Source organism: Atractosteus spatula, chromosome 11, assembly GCF_055471065.1.
Source record: "Atractosteus spatula isolate fAtrSpa1 chromosome 11, fAtrSpa1.hap1, whole genome shotgun sequence".
Lineage (NCBI taxonomy): Eukaryota > Metazoa > Chordata > Actinopteri > Semionotiformes > Lepisosteidae > Atractosteus > Atractosteus spatula.
This window is the reverse complement of record NC_142716.1, coordinates 10122898-10141691: the sequence shown is the minus strand read 5'-3', so window position 1 is coordinate 10141691 and position 18794 is coordinate 10122898. Positions and strand designations below refer to the sequence as shown.

Below are 18794 nucleotides of genomic sequence, written 5' to 3'. Positions count from 1 at the left end.
GAGGATGGTTTCAATCAGGCCCAGGCCATCAGAAGAATGTAAGCAGAGGCAATAACAAGTTCCATCAATGTACTTCAGGAGAAAGGACTCGTCAATCACATCAGGAAGGAAGGCTCTTGAAGTAGAAGAGAAAAACAGAGAGTCACTGTTTAGAAGAGAAAGAAAATTAACTGTGTACTGCACAGCGATTGCTATGTTGTAACACTGAGCTATAGCATTGGCAGGTAATACATTTACATGATTACCTTGCGCCCGTTGCTTGCCAGAATAGGCTACCCTGTGACTCTGTACTAGATAAAGCAGTTAGAAAATGGATGGATGGATGACACCAAAAGAGCAGAAAAGCTTATGCACCTGGTTCTCAAGTGTCAACCTTTTCTTTAATGAGGTTATGCATCTGCTGACACACAGTTTGCTTGAGCATTATTGGTGAGCGTCAGTCAAGTACTCTGAACCTGCTTCGCTTAAACACCAAGAGAAGACAGCTGTACAGATAGACACGTCAATGTGTTTTTTATGTCAAAGTGATGGTGATTCGTTTTTGATTAAAATCTTTTTGAGTGCAGATGATTCTTGGTTATTTTGGTTTGGCATATTAATCAAAGCACAGACTGACGTCTTCAAGTCTTACCGAAGTGCACAGACATGTTGGTTGGATTGAAAATAGATGACATTCACATTTGGAATTCTCAGTTTTTATTACCTTTGAACCACTGCATATAAAGACGAGGCGATCTCTTAGAACACACTAAATATAAAATGGCAGTACAAAAAGCTGTCATATACTCTTTTGACAACTGCTTTGACAGTTTGGCAGAATGTATAATTAAGAATAGATTTGTCAGCTGTCACTTTGCTATCTGTTCAGAAGGAATATAAAACTCTAGATGCTTCACAAAACAATTGTTGATTACTTATTTAGAGTCATTAAGGTCTGAGTCTGATTTGGGGAGGCTGTCTGCATATAAAGTAGTTAGTGATGTGAATGCCTTCTGCATTCACACATCTCAACTGCAATTATTGAAAAGTAAGAAAACAAGAAAGACAATTAAATAGATGGAAAATGAGCTGCTTCCATGGTTTAAAGAACTGTACAGGTAATGGGCAGAAATCAATGCAAGGGATGAACAGGATGACTGAAGCATTCAAACAGACAATATATATTAATAGTACAGGCATGACAATAGAAAAAAAAGCTTTTTGTTTTGAAGAAATGTACTAAAAATGATTAAGTATAAAGAGCAATTGACTTTTTTGTGGAAATACAATTCTATATGCATCAGGCTGAAAAGATGCCTGATGTATATTTTTGTTTCATATTTAAGCACAGTGTGACATATTTCTTTAAATTCAGAAAGATTAAATACATTCTAAAATTAATTGGAGCTCATATTAATGCTACAATGTATACTGTAAGTACACAAATACACCCACTGTAAAAAATAGTTACAGTGTTCACCTAGAGACTAAAAAGAAGATTATCGTAGATATGAAAAACTTTTGTTTTGAAAGGAAACATGGCAGTTGGTTTACATGATTGATGACATTACAGTTTAGCAATTCTTTGATTATGAGTTTTAGAAAAGCAATGTGACACATGTGACCTTTTATAATGAGGGGCCTCTTTAATTCACTTAGTTGACTTAATTCAGGACCACATCAGTGAAAACAAAAATAAACAGAATTTTCTGTAAACATCACTAGATCTTGGACACCCAATCATTTAAGGAACCATTTGTTTAGATGATCCACTACTTAGCTAATGTTCTTTAATAATAATAAAATGGTGAGCAAAATTGTTGTAGCTTTTTTGTTAGATTTTTAAAAACATGTAAATAATAAGATTTTATTTTAACCAAAATAAGTAATCAGAGAACAAATTCCAAATGATAAAGGTTACAACGAGAGGAAACAATATGGCCGGGTGGCTTGTTTCAGACTTCCACAACCCTTTACAGCCTTTTGTCTAATAAAGTGCTTCCTGTTCTCTGTCGAAAAAGCACTTTCCCTTATGTTCCTCTTATCTTGTTTTTGTTTCATTCTTGATTCTGAAGAAGTTGACTGGGATGTTTTTGTAAACGCCTTTTAAGATTTTTAATACACAGATTATACTCCTTCGTAGTTTTCTCTATTCAAGATTAAAAAAAAAACATTTGCTTCTTTTAGCCAGTCCGTGTAGGACATTCCTTTAGGTCTGGGATTGTATCAGGGAATGGTCTTCAGGATCGTATCAGTTGAATCATTTTTGTAATTCAGTGACTAAAATTGCACATAATACATGAGGTCTAAATGAGGTTTTACTTGTGCATTGTGCAACTATAAAGTAACACTGTTTTGTTTGTTTTTGGTCTTTTTATTGAAATTATGCTGCATATCTGTCCAAAATAATAAAGTGGGTCTAGTTGAGTATAGAGGGTGTACATGTGGACATGACAGATGCCTATTATCTGAACAATGTTTTGAATATAACTGGAAAAAGAGAGAATGGACTCCCTTAAAAAGCGAAAGATGATGTAAAAGAAATCTGTCAGATTTTACACAAGAATCTGGTTCTGTAAGTAATTTTAAAGCCATGTGAGAGATTGGAAGATCAGTGCTATATCGCTATTTCAGAAAAATTGAGTAACCCACAGTATAAAAAATCTTAGGTATGTCTATGTACTCTAGATGGTTAAATAAGTGTGTTTTTACAGATCAGTTATATCACTGAGAACCTTTAAGGCTGCCATCTATGATCTTATTCAAGGCAAAATGGATGTAGGTCAATAGGAGTCTGACTTATCACTCCCTTTGAAAAGAGGCAAAAGGTAAACTTTCAGTCCACTGGGATATGAGCTGGTTTATGAGGGACTGAATATTGTGGGTTATTGAAGCAGACATTACATGAGAAGCAAGGATCAATGACCAGCAGATGATATATTGCACAAAAAGAATTGATTTTATTTTTTAAATATATTTACTCTATACAGCATCCTTTAATATTTCTTTTTCCATTTTGAGTTAATTACAATGAGTGCTCAACAGTAGCACTTGTTTTTTCCAGTTATTTTATATAAATAGATGCCCTTACAAATGATAGAAACATAATCTTTTTAATCTAATCTTTATAGGTTATATGCTGTACAGTACACTTTTGTCTTGATGATGTGGCATCTCTCTGTTTTAGGGTTCACCTGGTGAAAGAGGAGCTGCTGGCCCTGCAGGGCCCATAGGCCTCTCCGGGCGTACAGGACCCCAGGGACCCCCAGGCCCAGCAGGAGAAAAGGGTGCACCTGTGAGTATACGTTTCACCCTAAAGAACCAAATTAGGGAACCAAGTGAAAGAGTGGATTGTAATGTCTTCCGTTTCTGGACACATAAAATCAGGTTGCTGGTTTACTGTACGTGGTTTGAACTTTGTACATCTTCCATTCATCCATGGCTGAATAAAATCTCAGTTTTTGACCTATTATGAAAATGATCTTGGTGAGCAATAAAATTTCCGGCACACAAAAGAAGCCTCTACCTTTCTTGAGTAGCACAGTTAAGAACCCGTCATTTACTGGAGGGACAATGACGATGATGTGTATGCAGTGTCATCGAAATGAATAGTAGAAATATGGTTTTGAAGATGCAGCTGCTTTTGAGGATAATAGCACACTTGAAGAAAAGTTCTATTAGCAGTTCACAGATTTTTTTTTGTTTCTTGTGTTATTGTTCATACTCATAACCACTTACAAAGATCCAAATATAAATGAACACATAAAAATGGATAGCTTGTTATATTATAAAAGTTATTACTTTTTTTCAGCCATTATTAAATCTTCACACTTCAGTAACTTTCTGTATATGCTTTGCATAGACACATGACTGCCGCAGCATTTAACATTTTAATACGTAACAAAAGTAATTCAATTTCTAATATGCTTACTTTCATCATTTCAAATTATACATGTGAGTTGAATTTTTCATAACACTATTTAACATTCAAGTTATACTGTCCTCTTATTTTCTATAAAAAAGATGTGCACTGATGATGTAAAGCATTATTGATTTATACTAAGTGAAACTCTGGCCTATAGCATTAGATGACCTTGCAGTTAGAAATGTGTTGACAAATATGAGATGAACTGAAAAGAATATTTCCTAGTGAAGCAGAACTATAGGATATGTAAATAACTTCTATAAATGCTTTTCAAATAAAACAGATAGTAATATTGTTTTCAAAGGTAATTTACATAATATTGGGGTGGTCTAGATTTAGCAAGAAGTTATGCTTAGTAGTAATATCTCATGTCTGTAATGAGTCTACTGAGCTCTACATGGATAGATGCAATGCTGTTCCTTTTGAAGGTTTAGTGAGGGTTATACTGTATACACTATTGGAAAAATCTCTTAAGTGTGTACTGAGCATGTTATGTCAGGGATATTATTGGCGATTCTTCTTCTGGTGATGAAGGATCATCAACAGGATTTCATCTTGGAATAATAAAATAAACAATGCTGCACCATGACACCAAGAGAATGATACAAGTGATACTTGAAGATTCTGTCTGAGTTGTCAGATACAATAAGATGGTGCGGACAAAACACAAATAGAACTTCTGCCAACTATAAAGATGTGGGCCCTTCTCAACCCGTAAAATGATAGTATTAGATTAATAGGATCTTCTGTAGAACACCCAACCCCAGCACTGCATCTTGAATAGATAACAGGAACCTTGGCTCATCTGATAATTACTTATTGCCATAGACCAATGTTGATGTCTGTTACACGAGCCATCAAATACTTGCCAAAGTAATCCATAGTATTGATGGATATTACAGTTCATGGTCAGTAGAAACTTTGTGGAGTGGAGAGCTTTGGAAATAAAAAACCCAATGGCCTGCTGCAGTTTTCATTTTACGTGTTTTGTTTTGCAATCTGCAACACGATCCCCTAGTAATCAGTGTTTGGTACTGAAAAAAAACTGAAAGAATCACAATTGACAATGTCTGGAATACATTGAATTCCCGTACTTTTTCTTATATAACAATTTTTTACCTTGTTGCTGGAAGAAGACACATTATAAGAATCCAAGCATTATCCTAACCATGCTCTGATAAGGCAGATGAGGCAATTTAGTTTTACCAAGAAGATTTTAAACAGTGTATATTTTATGCAATTGTATTTATAATAAGGGATATTGTGGTTCTCTTAACAATAGTGATGGTATTATTACTCTGATAACTATTATTAATAATACTATATGAATTCCTGTATGTGCTAAACTTTTTCCCAAAGATAGTAATTCAATAACAGAATGTTGTACTTGTTTGCTTAAGTATCTTACTTTCTGTGTTCCTAGAATCAATCAGGGCAAAGAGATCCTCACTGCTCACACTCTCTTCCTAATGTGTATTAATTGTTCTGTAGGGTGAGAAAGGTCCACAAGGACCTGCCGGCAGAGATGGTATCCAAGGTCCAGTTGGTCTGCCTGGCCCTGCTGGACCTCAGGGTCCACCTGGAGAAGATGGGGATAAAGTAAGCAACCCCAAGCCTGTGCCTGACTAGGTTTGATCAAAATCACAATTGTACAAAAAAACAAAATTGTCAAAATCACAATTGTGTTTCCCCCCCCCCCCCATGCAACCCCACTGTTGCAATCAAAACTGCCGTTATATGTTAGGTCATGTCAGATCATCCCATCAGTTTTAGTAACCACTTATCCAATTTAGGGTCATGGTGGCCCGGAGCCTATCCTGGGAAGCATTGTCACAAGTTGGGATACACCCTGGATGGGACAGCAGACCATCACATGGCGCACACACAAATACACACACATTCACACCAGGGGTAAATTTTTCAAAAGCCAGTTAACCGACCAGAATGTCTTTGGACTGTAATGAGACACCAGATTACCTGGAGGAAACCCACACAAATGTTTAAAGAACATGCCAACTCCATGCAGATAGCACCCCCAGGTGCTGAAGACAGGGCATCAGTTTTGTGAGGCAGCATTGCTAACCACTCTGCCACTGGTGCTGCCCCATTAGGCCAAGTATAAACCCAAAACACTACTGGCAATGTATTTCTACTATCAGTTATGTACTTTTTTAAAGTGATATACCCAGTATATACCCATTAGGTTATCCGTTAGGTTGCTGTTATGTTTTAATATGAAGGGCTGTTAAAGTAAGGTTTTTAGTAGTATTCGAGAATTTAGAAGATAGTACGAAAAATTTTAAAGCCTTGTCATTTTCTACTTTGCAGCTTACCAGTCAATAGGAGGGCTTGCTAAACGCAAGACAAACAATCAATTTTCTGTACAACCCCTAGGTTCTTACAATGCCTACACTATTAAATTGGTGGCCTGAAAATTACATTACAATGGCATTAAAGCTAGCATGTGGGATTTTAAATTATTGACAATGAGAAGGTAGAGCAGATGACATTGCTAAAATGACACCTTACATATGTTCACCTTTTTTAAAGGGAGAAATCGGTGAACCAGGTCAAAAGGGAAGTAAAGCAGATAAAGGTGAACAGGTACGTATTTTCATACTTTCTTAATTTTGAATTGTGCTGCTTTATAGTGAGGCTTCTGTATCGTTTCATCAATAAATGTCTGATAAACGTTAAATCTATTCATGTTGGAATAATGAACACATATCACTAAATAACACATATGAAAGACGGGTGCATTTTTTAATATACGGTAGACTTGAAGCTTACATTCACTCAACTTACACAGTCACAGCTTTTATTAAGAAAATGCTTTATTCTCTTAGTCAAGCACGTCTATGAGAGTTAGTGAGCCTTAACAGTCATCTTATTTACTTTGATTTATTGTTTTTATACTTTGTATTAAATATCTTTAATTACTGTAAGAGGTTAGTAGGGTTTTTATCAGGGTTATAGGGTACATCAAATTTGACTATAGGGACATTTGCTTTTACGTGCTACTCAAAATCCTTAACCCACCTGTAAATTATGAGTCGACTGTTTAGAGAATGAGATACTCTGTGTTCGAGTGAGTTGTGGAACCATGGTAGCCATTTATCAAAGGACCATTCATTCATGTTTCAAGTTTAAAAAAGTCAAGACATGTCTCTTTTGCTTCCTCTAGGGCCCACCTGGTCCAGCAGGTCTTCAGGGTCCTGTAGGTGCCCCAGGACCTGCTGTAAGTATCTGTTTCCATCACTGCAAAATATTGTTGTAATCTACCCTGCTTTCATGAAAAATTTTGAGTATGTGAGTCACAGTCTACTAGCAAACACATAATTGCATCAGCTGATGGAATTTTATTCAATGCAGTATATTAAAAAAAAGGCAATTCTGTAACTTGGCATAAGACATTATCTCCCTTTTAATCTATTTCATGTTTTTCATTTTGGTCCTCGCCTCTAGCGAGAATGAAAAAAAATATCACCTATAAAACATTGCACAATTTATATGCTTGGCAAAATGTGTCCATTAAGTAACTTATGTAAACAAATAGGTATATATTGTTGCCTTTTGTTGACTTTTTTCACTGGCTTACTGTTGGGACCTTGTACTACTGCAGACCTGAATGTATAATTCCATCCATGGTGTAAACCATTTTCAACATACAATCTCAAATTGTCATCTCCATCTAGTTGTTTTCATTGACTTTATCTTCTGCACAACGTCTACCCACTCTGACACAACATAAGTGATTACCTATGTGGCAGGAATTGATAGGTAATATTAGGTATTTCCTGACCTTATCTTGTTTGTAAAACATTAACTTTGTTTCCAGTTCACTGCAGTGGTACTGTACTGTGGAGCCTTCTTATTGGATGGTTATTGATCAGTAGCTAGAAATAAGATCATCCCCACATTTTGTAAGTGTGCTGTCACCAAAGGCAATTGATAGCAAAAGGAACAGTATTATCTCTTTCACATTTAATGTACAAGATGCAGTTTTATTTTGAACTGAGAACTGCGCTATTGTCAGCAGTTCCCCTTAATATAATGTATAAGTGACATCTTTGAAGGTCAGCATATTTAATTTGTAGAACTTAACCGGTGCTTGTAAAATAGTAATAAGCCAATATACAAATTACACATAACTGCATTGCTTTCAGATTTTAAGATGTGGATGTTCTTCTTCATGGCTGTTGCTCAACGGCTCTTACTTTATTTCCCATCCCGTTGCAGACTTCATTTTAGAAATGAAGAACGAAAGCCAAGGTTTCTCTATATGAGGAATACCCAACCCTAAAAGGCAACACTACCTTTATATTCTGTCATGAAGGGATGGTGTATGATTAGAATTTATGAGCATGTCAACAGTCTTTTATCATTTTAATTGTGTTGCTGTATGTGAAGGCTCTGTACGTATATATTTGTCCTAAATTGAAGACAGTGTAAATTGTTTCATTCAGGGGGCTGATGGAGAGCCTGGTCCCAGGGGACAGCAGGGAATGTTTGGACAGAAAGGAGATGAAGGTTCTCGGGGATTCCCTGGCCCTCCTGGGCCAATCGGACTCCAGGTGAGTCTCCCAACACCGAAAACAGGCCCATCCGTGGTTTTATAGGCTGCCGATACAAACGCTAAGGTAATGATTCCTGTGATTCCTGCTACCCAACAAACATATCCATTGATCGGTCCATAATGCTTTTCAAAGAAAGAAGGGCTGACGTGGCTTTTGGTGGGAAAAGCTAATTGAGGTCATAGAACCGACCTTCATGAAGGGTGCATTTGAAAATACTCATCTTACGCAGTGATTTATTGACTGGAGCTTGGCAGCCACCACTTCTTATTTTTGACATTCCCATATAAGATTATGTTACACGGGATGATTCATAAATTAAATAATGTTGTTATAACATGTTGCTACACAGAAAGCTTGGAAATATTTGCAAGTAGAGGACATCATCGCATTGCAGTTAATACATTATAGAGATGTAGTCAAGCCAAATATTGGAACTAGCCCGTGGCAGTTGATGTTTTGAATCAACAACATGTGATGAAGATGTCCTTGAAAATCAATCTCCACAGCTCAGTGGCATTTCCCTATGCAGTAATGTAATAAAATCTGCCATTGGTTTTCAGTCACTTTTTATTATGATCATATTGGGTTTTTGGGGGGGTTTTTATGATCATATTGTTGTCTGTGCTCACAGTTTGTACAAAAAAAAGTGGAAGTAAAAAGAATGTATATACAGTATGAACACAGCATTTCCAACCTCTTTTATTAAATGTACAGGTGTAATTGGGGCAGACACATATACTTGTTATTTATAAATTTGACTTTGAAAATTATAATAAAGAAGATATTTGAACCCTATTAACTGAAATATGCACACATTTACAGTGTAAAGTAAAAGATCTTGAATTCTGCAGCTGAATTGTTACATAAAGGAATGCTATTGTAATGAGAGAAGATCAGTAAGTCATTTAATGTAATTGACTTTCAATTACACATAGTGCATTTTTTTTCTGACTTATTAATTGCATTTGCTAACCTTTCCCTATAGGCAGAATGCTATTAAATACTTACCATTCATTCTAATTAGTGGTTTCTATAATGGAATTTGACTGATGGAAGCCAGAGGTCCCTATGGGATCTCCTACCTGGTTTAAGTATAAAATGACATGTGTATGTAACCACAGGGATCTGGGTATTTGAGAACGTGTTTATAGTTGAAGGTTGGGTAAATATCAACTGGAATGAGGGCTGTAATGACTTTGCTCCAATTCCTGTGAAAGGCAACTTTCTGCAGAGGTCAAAAATAAGGGAATTATAATGAAGGATTAATGCCATATGAGAATAGAAGAAAGGTTACACATGAAAAAAGCAACCTGTCCCATCAAGTCGATTTGGTTGCTGCTAGCTAATTGAACTGAGCATCTCTTCCGAGCTTGAGAGAAGCTAGGATATTGACTTTAAGACCATGACTAGTTAGGTTGTTCCCATCCTTCACAACTCTTTGTGAAAAAACTGTCCCCTGTTCTAAATGTACCTCTATATATACAGTAGATATAGACTGTATAGATATACAGTATATGGATATACAGTATAGAATATTCTGTATATACTTATCAAAACATTATTCCATGTAGTTTTATGCATAAAAAGAATGCATGGAATCGAGGTGTAAAGAATTGAAACATCTGTAGAAAATGTTATCATATAGTGTATATACAGTATGAAATGCATAGCATTAATGCCCATCCATAGCAAATAATAGTAATCTTTGGGCTTATAAACACCTGTTCCTAATTGCATCTGTACATTTCAAGTGTATGGCAAGAAAGTCACATTGACAATTGTAAATATTTCTTTTGATTTGAGTGTTCACCAATTTATGTTTTTTAATCGTGTGGAAGCCATATATTTTTAAAAGAAAAACTGTTGGTGCACCATAATTATTTTTGAAAATTGTATATGTCAAATATACCAGGAGCATTTTTTACTAACTGCTATTTTTAAGAGGCTGAGAGATACGTGAGAAAAATATGTATAATCTGAATTATAAATGACATAAGCTAAAATTTACCACCAGGCTGCTGACTAATCAATAAATGTCACAAATTAATGCTTTGCATATTAATGAGAGCATTTTTTCATCAGTACTTTGCAACATATTTTCCAGAAGGCATTACAAATCTATTCCATGGGGGGTTATTAAGTCAGTGAATATAGTCTATTTATGAATTTCCTACCAGGTAGATTGCGTGCTACAGTTATCAATAATATATTCCAATAGTTTTATTCATGCACAATTAAATGTGCTGTCGACTTGCCAATCAGCATTTATAATTATGTTGTTTTTTATCTTAATCTTTAAACATGTGCTGTCTTCTGTAAATGCTAAATGACACCATAGCTAACAGTGTGGCTACTTAAGGGCAAAGTATTTCTGAATGCACAGTAAGGTACTTGCACTTTTTTACATATAACATTTTTTAGCCCACTCAAGTCTATTTTTAGATTTAAATATCCCCTGAGTGTACTAATGTTCCAGTCTGACCCCTGACATAAATTAGGTTTACTTTTGGATTAATTTGATATTAGAGCCTCTCAGATACATTTTATACAAAAACAATTCCACAGTCCGAAGTTCCGTTGCCTTTTTAAGATTTGATTGAAAAGCTAAATCTAAATTCTGTGAGGTGCCAATTGTCTCATAGTAAATGTTTGCATAATAAGAGAAAATTCTATTTGACTAATAAGTGCAATCCTCCATTTTTATAGCTGTGACACCTGTGAAAAACTACATGCTGCCTACTGAGTTGAGAATTCCTTCTTTTTAATCTCACTATTTATATTTAATGTGGTTATAAAAGGGTGTTTCAATAAGTAAACCTATTTCATCAGACTATATCTATAGCTTTCATTTTTAAGTTCAATTTGTTTTTCATGAAGTGAGATTTCTGCTTGGGTGGTTTAAATCCAGAAGAAAATTATGGACCCACATTAGGGACAATGACAATGATTCAAGTATGAAGGCACAACAGAGGAACGATACCACATGGGTCCCACAAATCCTCAATGAAAATCATAAAGCATATGAACTGGAGAGGTCTACTGATTTGCTGTTACAAACCGGGTAGCAAGTGACAAAACATGTAATGGAATTAGCCAAATTCATAAGGTAAAATAGTCCTGCCTATATAATCAAGAAGTCATGATGACAATTGTTTTGTGTTGATAGATGTCTTAAGACAAATCAGCACTGCTTAAGAACAACAAGTTGTTGTGTGTAACAACCATGGACCAGCTAGAAGTCATTAATAAATTTGAAATTCCAATCAGAGAAAACATGAGGAAGGGACCGTTGAGATTTGTTTTTTGTTTGGATGGAAAGGGAAAAATAAGATATTAATTCATCATCCGTTGAGTAAATTGTGCTACAAAATGGGAAATCAGACATTTTGAAAACGGGCAAATTGTTGCTCATGTTCTTAACATGTATGCAAGTAACATTAATGAATGATCAAGTTGGGAAAAGTTGTGCTCTGATGACTTGTTTTGCCTAAAATTACCCTTAAACCCAGGCAAATGCTTAGTAAATTTCAAGAGGTGTATTGATAAATTTGAATTAAATTAAAACAGATGCACACATAAGCTTTTGCCACACAGGATTAGTGAATTGTAACAATGTAACAATTTAATATTTTTCTTTAACAAATACATATATATTTAAGTTCCTGTATGTCTTGTATATTTAAGTATGTAAAAACATCTAAAAAGAGATATTCAACGGGGCTCAAAGATGCAAGCCTAAAAACAGCCTATTTCTATTTATCTAAGGCTGTTCCACTACCAATGGAGTGCAAAATTAATCCCCAATTCAAAAGTCATCATCAGCACTAGTTACAAGTCAACATTGGCCAGAAATACATAGCCATTGCATTTTTGTATTTCAGGGTCTTCCTGGGCCCCCAGGCGAGAAGGGAGAAAACGGAGATGTTGGGCCAATGGTGAGTGGTTTTCTTTAACTATAAATACAAAACAAGGATTCTATTTATTTAAATTAGTCCAGCTGGTAACTTAAAATCCATCATGTCTACTGTCAGTTGATAAACATGTCTATTAGGACTGCTAACACTACCTGAAGATAAAAGTAAACAACATGCTTTTCTCTCAACAGGGTCCACCTGGTCCTCCAGGCCCAAGAGGTCCTCAGGGTCCTAATGGAGCTGATGTAAGAAGCACATATTTCCCATTGCAAGACCTTGTTTGCATTAGCATTTCTTTTATTTTTGTCATTTTCACTCCATTTTCAACTCTCCTCCTCTTACACAGGGGCCACAAGGTCCACCGGGTGCATTAGGTTCTCCTGGAGCTGTTGGTGAAAAGGTGAGAACTGATACCGTTCATTCACTTTTTTGTCCTTATAAAGCTTTGGCCTCCACCTGTTATGATAAATGACAACTTCGTGACGACTCTGCTTTGCCATGACAACTCAACTTTAATAGACTTCAGAGTGACACCATGCTTTCAGACTTATCTTGTCCATTTTTTCAAAAATGTAGTAGAAGCCATTAATTACATCTGGAGGGTTATGTTTGAGTCTGAGCCCAAATGTTATTAGTTCCTATGTTATAACAGTCTTAATACTACTATTCTCCAATGCTGCTATTTGACAAACTTCCGGACTATCAATACTCAGTGTTATACGTCTGGGTTCACATATTGTAAAGATACAGTACTGTATGAAATACAGAGGTAGATTGCCACTTTGGACTCACTGAAAAGAAGTATAGGCTTTACTTTTAATTTTGACAGTAATATCAATAGTAATGTGCAAGTCTGTCTTTTTAAATATACATGATGATTAGTACATGGTGTCCCAGTCCCCAGGATTTAAAAATTATTTAAAACATTTCACTATACTGTATAAGCAATGTTAAGTACCCACAGAATTCTTGTTGTGCTGGCAAATTAACTCTGCATTTCTAATGTCTGAGCTCAAAACATACAGTACCTCAGGGTAGATTTAGGATCGAGAAAAATCTTTGTGGGCAAGTATGTGATTCAATATTATTTGGTAAAAAAAAAATTAAAAGTATGCCTCCAGTGTGGAAATCAACACTGAATCATGTTTAATCAATGTTCTGTGTTAAATATTCAAATGACATCATGCAGCAGGTGTTGTGTGTGTAATGCTATGATTAACAAGTCAATTAAAAGAACCAGCACCAATATGTCTGAGTTCAGCAGATGACTCTTTTACTGCATTGTACAGAGGATGAGTCTGGTGAGTAGGGTAGGGGTTCCATAGTTCATAAGTGCATAAAAGAATTTCAGAAAATTTGCTTTTTGTTGTTTAATTCTTTCAGCTTTATGTATGTAAGGTTGTATGGCTCGCTTTATAATTGCCTCCTGCAGTATGGCACTTGTTGTAAGCAATATTAAAATGCAATATTTTTATTTTTTTCTTCAATAGGGTGAACATGGAGAAGCTGGCAACCCAGGCCCTCCAGGAGAACCTGGCACTGGGGTAAATGGTGTCTTTTTTTCTAGTAATTATTCATTTGAAAATTGCCAGTTAACCATTCCTCTCGATTCTTCATGCACTGCAGTGAGGTATTCCTTGACAGCACTTGACAACTATGTAAGAACACCAGTCCTCCTAATTAAACTACTTCAGCCATCCTTAAGCAAGCATAACTGGAAGCTTGTTTGCAGACATTGCAATTAAACAAATAGACAATTGATGCAGCCAATTTAAAAATAGAGCTTATACTATAAGTAGCTGCTATGCAGTTTTAATATTATAGTAATACCAAAAGGTTTTAGTATCAAAAGAGAAAATATTTGCACGTTTTTTTTTTTCATTTTCATCCTTCACATTCAAAACACACTGCTTCTTGTTTGCTTTAAAAGTCTGTGCCTGGTCTGGAGTAGTCTAAGTATACAGTAGGTATGACTTCTTTCAGGAATTTGTAAACCCATGCATCACTTTATGTCAATGTGCTGTCTGCTTAAAGCTTATTATTTGGACTGACTGATGGATGCACAATGTCTCCACAAGTGATTGAAAATGAACAGCTTAACCATTGACTAAAAAGATAACTCCCTTAATGGAATGATTAAGCAGACATTGATAATGATGAATGTCCGATGGGTATTCAATATTAATGAAGTACACATTGCTGTGGTTTGATGTTAAAGACCTGGTTGTCTTCCAGTTGCAATGATAGTCAATGTTGTGGAATATTTATTTGAATTTGACAAACAATGACCATCAGGAGACAATTCTAGAAACGGACTGCTGTTTATATTTTTGATTGACTTATAAAGTATTGTAAAAATAATTTATATTTGTGCATATTCCATTAAAATGTATGAAAATTGAACGATAAAGTGCTATCTTTTATTAATAACCTTTATCAGCTCTTGTATTTATAGATGTTTAAAGGAGTATCTTAGAGTAAAATAGAGTCATGCTGGTTCTACTGCTCAATTGCGCTTTTGTTATCCTTTCTAGTCTGTAATGTAATGTAAGGTTATGAGCAGAGAGCACTTTGGTGTTCATTATTATGATGGCATTTACAGGGTCCAAAAGGAGAAAGAGGAGAAAAGGGAGAGGCTGGACCACCCGGTGCTGCTGGTCCTCCTGGCGTCAAGGGACCTCCGGGAGATGATGGACCCAAGGGTAACCCTGTAAGTTATCCTCCTGTAGCAGTGGACAGCAATTTCATTATTCTACTCGTGAATCTGGAACACACTATTCAATCAGAGTCTCTGGTCCCTAATGCCAATAAAACTTCTTTTAAAAACCAAGAGTAAGCCTTGTAGGCTCACTTATGGGTATCCTCCAATGTAAACTAGAATAGTATAGGTAAATTATTCTATTACTTGTAATATGGTTATGGCTTTGGAGATTTTGAAAGTCTTATTTTCCAAAGAAACTGCCACCTGTTTCTAGGGAACATTGGTCTCTATGTGAAGAAGAACAAATTCATGAACGTTTTAATTGGGCACCAAGACTTATCCCCAAGATCTATATTCAGTACAGATTCATTTATATTACTTTTACAGAGACATTATTTGTTGAATCTGGTCTCATTTCTGTTTTGTGACTAAATTTAGAAAAGAGCAGCCTTATTCCCTCAATTCCCTTTACCAATCTACCCTAACATTAGTGTTTTTTCCTCTTTACAGTTGGTAATTTTCACACTGACCCTTGACTATCAGTACTGCCTCTTACTGCCAGTTTTAATGTACAATATATCCCTGACCTCACTGTATATGAAGGCATCCTTTGACAGACCCAGGGTGTAAATCAAGATACATTGCTACACAAACCACAAGAAGATATTACAACTGTAACACTAAGTTTATATTCACCACTCAGGACAAATTCAAAAGGAGGAAAACTTTTAATGTGTTGGTGTTGAAGTATAAATGGTAAAATACCTGGTTGAACTTTGTCAGAATTTAAATTTAGGTGGCCCAGTCTTAGACATTCAGAAACTCTGCCACATACTTGGACAGGTTGGATGAGGAATTTGTCCATTCCTAACAAAACCAAATGAAATCTAGAATTTGTTCTGCTTTTGTTTATGGAAATTGTGCATGCTTTCTGGGCATTTAACAGGACCAGTAGAAACTAGCCTGGTGCAGTATTAACACCTTATGGAAGGCAACTTTATTACTACATTTTTCTGGCAAAAAGTTAAACCTTTTACTATATGCTCTTAAATTCAGCACTGGACAGTGCACTGTATCCCGAATCTGCTGTGTATTCTAATGAAGCAGAAACATTCATTGTTTTCTGAAAGTTTACAATGCCACTAAATCATCTGAACAATTGAATCCCATAGCATCTAGAAAAAGTTAAACCACTTGAAAACATGAAGGATTTCACATCATAGGTACAGTATTTACAAAATTACTATTTTCCACATCTACATACAATTCCACATTCACATACAGTACCATGAAACCATCAAGGATTTCTGCATTTTGTGTGTATTAATGATTGCAAATTGATTTTTCTTTTTTATTTAGGGCCCAGTTGGGTTCCCTGGAGACCCTGGTCCTCCTGGTGAGCCCGGTGTTGCTGTAAGTACCAAATAGATCCTATAAGTAGTTTTCCAGTCTTCTGATTGCTTTGGGAAAGCTGCAGCCCAGAAGACAAAATCTGTAGCAAATAATCCTTCTGCTTATTGTTTTAAAATATTTATAATACAGTTCACAGAAAATGTCATTTTGTGCATGTCTATAGTAATTTAAGATTTAACTTGACAAAGAAGTGATTGATTAATTCTAGGAATTATTATTTATTCATAATTTCAGGGGCAAGACGGTACTTCAGGAGATAAGGGAGAAGATGGTGAAGCTGGTCAACCTGTAAGTTTTTTTTCTGTTTTAATACTGCAAAATATTAAATAAATATACCTATTCCTTGAGATTCTCTTTGTTTTGACTATAAAAGTATAATTTTGTGAAAGAAGGAAAAGTATTTGAGAAACTGTGTCTATTCTCTGTCAGTATATAGCATATACTGCATATTATTCTTTTTGGATATATGAATTATAGATATTAAACAGAACTTTTAAAAAATGCTACTGCAATATATCATAGTCTTTGGATATAAATTATACATCTGATGAAAAATATTATTTTAAATTTACTTTAAATTCTGACTAAAATTGTTATTATAAATCTGATTTATAAACCATAAATCTTATGTATGTTTTTAAAATTGTATTATTGTAACAAAGATTTGTAGCTCCTTACCTTTTGTAGTGTAATGTAGTTTGTAGTGTAATACAATGTCTCTTTTTTAATGGCTCAGTGGACTATAAAGTCAAACTTTAAAAATGGAAAATGCTTTTGTAATCACTGGCTAAAGATTTCCCATTCACAAATGTCTAGTTTTATGAAAGTTCTATGAAGTTCCATGACAATTGAATTCACTGGATTTTTGCTAAATCCACACAGCTTAATGTACAGTAATTATACAATTATCTCTTGAAAACACAGTATCTTACAGATAATTTTAGATTTAAATTTGAAAAGTGCACTGTATTTCCTTAAATAACATATTCCGTGAAAGGAATTTCTGCAGCCTTATTTTGTTATTAAATGGGGTAGTGGACATTTCAAACTGTATTAATGTTTTTTTTACCAAATACTTTTAACAGTATATTTTAGCTGTATTAGTTGGCAGAGTGTTTGTTACTGCCAAGTACTTCACAATACAGGTCCTTGTGACCTTTGTATCTATTGATTTTCTTCTAGCTGAGCTCTAGATTTTGTATTTGAACGCATGATTTCACTTTTAGTTTATCAACTAGACCTTTTTGAATTGTTTTCAGTAGTGAAACTGAAGTAATTCAAAACACAATCTTAATTGGAAAGGAAGACGACTCTAAAGGTCCAATTAACAAAGATTATTTGTTCAATTAAGCAATTGAAAGTCTGTTTAGATTTGAAATGTCATATACTAGGGTCACCAAAAAAAGTTTTAATAAGCCCCACTCTAAAGATTGCCTCTTCTAGAAGAAAATAAAAGTGTAATATAAGATAATATAACTGTTAGTTTAGATAACATAAGATGGTTTCATACATCATATATTTGTAATTGTTGTTTATAGAGTTTGCGTTGCTGTTGTATGTGAGCAATATCTAAGCATTGTTTCACTCACTAAAGTAATCATCCTGTATCAGAACCAAATACAAAATGCTATGTAGGAAGTTCTGGGACTGAGGGCCTACAGGGTTGGTTAAAGATTGTCATTGCATTACACGAAGTGACAAATGGAAACATCATTGTCGTATACTTAAGCATGATCACCAAGATAATATTTAAAATAACATTTACAAATTCTAAGCATTTTTCAAATTAATTGCAAATTCAAAGAATCCAGAATAAAGCTCCTATTCATGCAGTTAATGTTAATTCCTTGGAAACATTCAAGAAATGGCTTAATGAGGGATGGCTTAATGAGCCTTTATGATCATTAAATCAAAAGTCTTTTGAGTCTTTTGAGCTCTTTTATTTCATATTATGATTTAACTGGGTCTCGATTGATTAGTGACTGCCCTTCATGAAGTTTAAATGATTGTCTGGGAGAAGGACAAACCCTAATCTCACCGACTTTCACTCTCCTTGATATTAATATCTTGCCTCCAGAGCTTCCACTCAGGTACAGTATGTTCTGTTACATGGCTCCCCCCACCCCATCACCCTTACAATAGCTCTCTGGTTTATTCCTTCCAAAACGGGAAGGTCTTGTACTTATGGTCAGGCTGCCATTCCTGCTGTATATTGGGGAGTTATGCCTGCAAACAAATCTCTATTTCTGCCTCTACATCACATTAATTAGGGCTTGGGCAAACTA

At 35.1% G+C, this 18794-nt stretch overlaps 1 protein-coding gene across 9 annotated transcripts in view; it reads left to right on the top strand.

The window, feature by feature from the left end:
* Window positions 1–18794, top strand: part of col11a1a (collagen, type XI, alpha 1a) — a 106530-nt gene that overhangs the window by 74002 nt on the left and 13734 nt on the right. For all 9 annotated transcript variants that reach the window (XM_088927946.1, XM_088927943.1, XM_088927949.1 and 6 more), the window contains 12 exons: window positions 3167–3274; window positions 5396–5503; window positions 6455–6508; window positions 7089–7142; window positions 8371–8478; window positions 12363–12416; window positions 12587–12640; window positions 12742–12795; window positions 13886–13939; window positions 14998–15105; window positions 16456–16509; window positions 16744–16797. In XM_088927946.1, the coding sequence (XP_088784072.1) occupies window positions 3167–3274; window positions 5396–5503; window positions 6455–6508; window positions 7089–7142; window positions 8371–8478; window positions 12363–12416; window positions 12587–12640; window positions 12742–12795; window positions 13886–13939; window positions 14998–15105; window positions 16456–16509; window positions 16744–16797 (864 nt within the window). The remainder of the gene's footprint in view (window positions 1–3166; window positions 3275–5395; window positions 5504–6454; window positions 6509–7088; window positions 7143–8370; window positions 8479–12362; window positions 12417–12586; window positions 12641–12741; window positions 12796–13885; window positions 13940–14997; window positions 15106–16455; window positions 16510–16743; window positions 16798–18794) is intronic.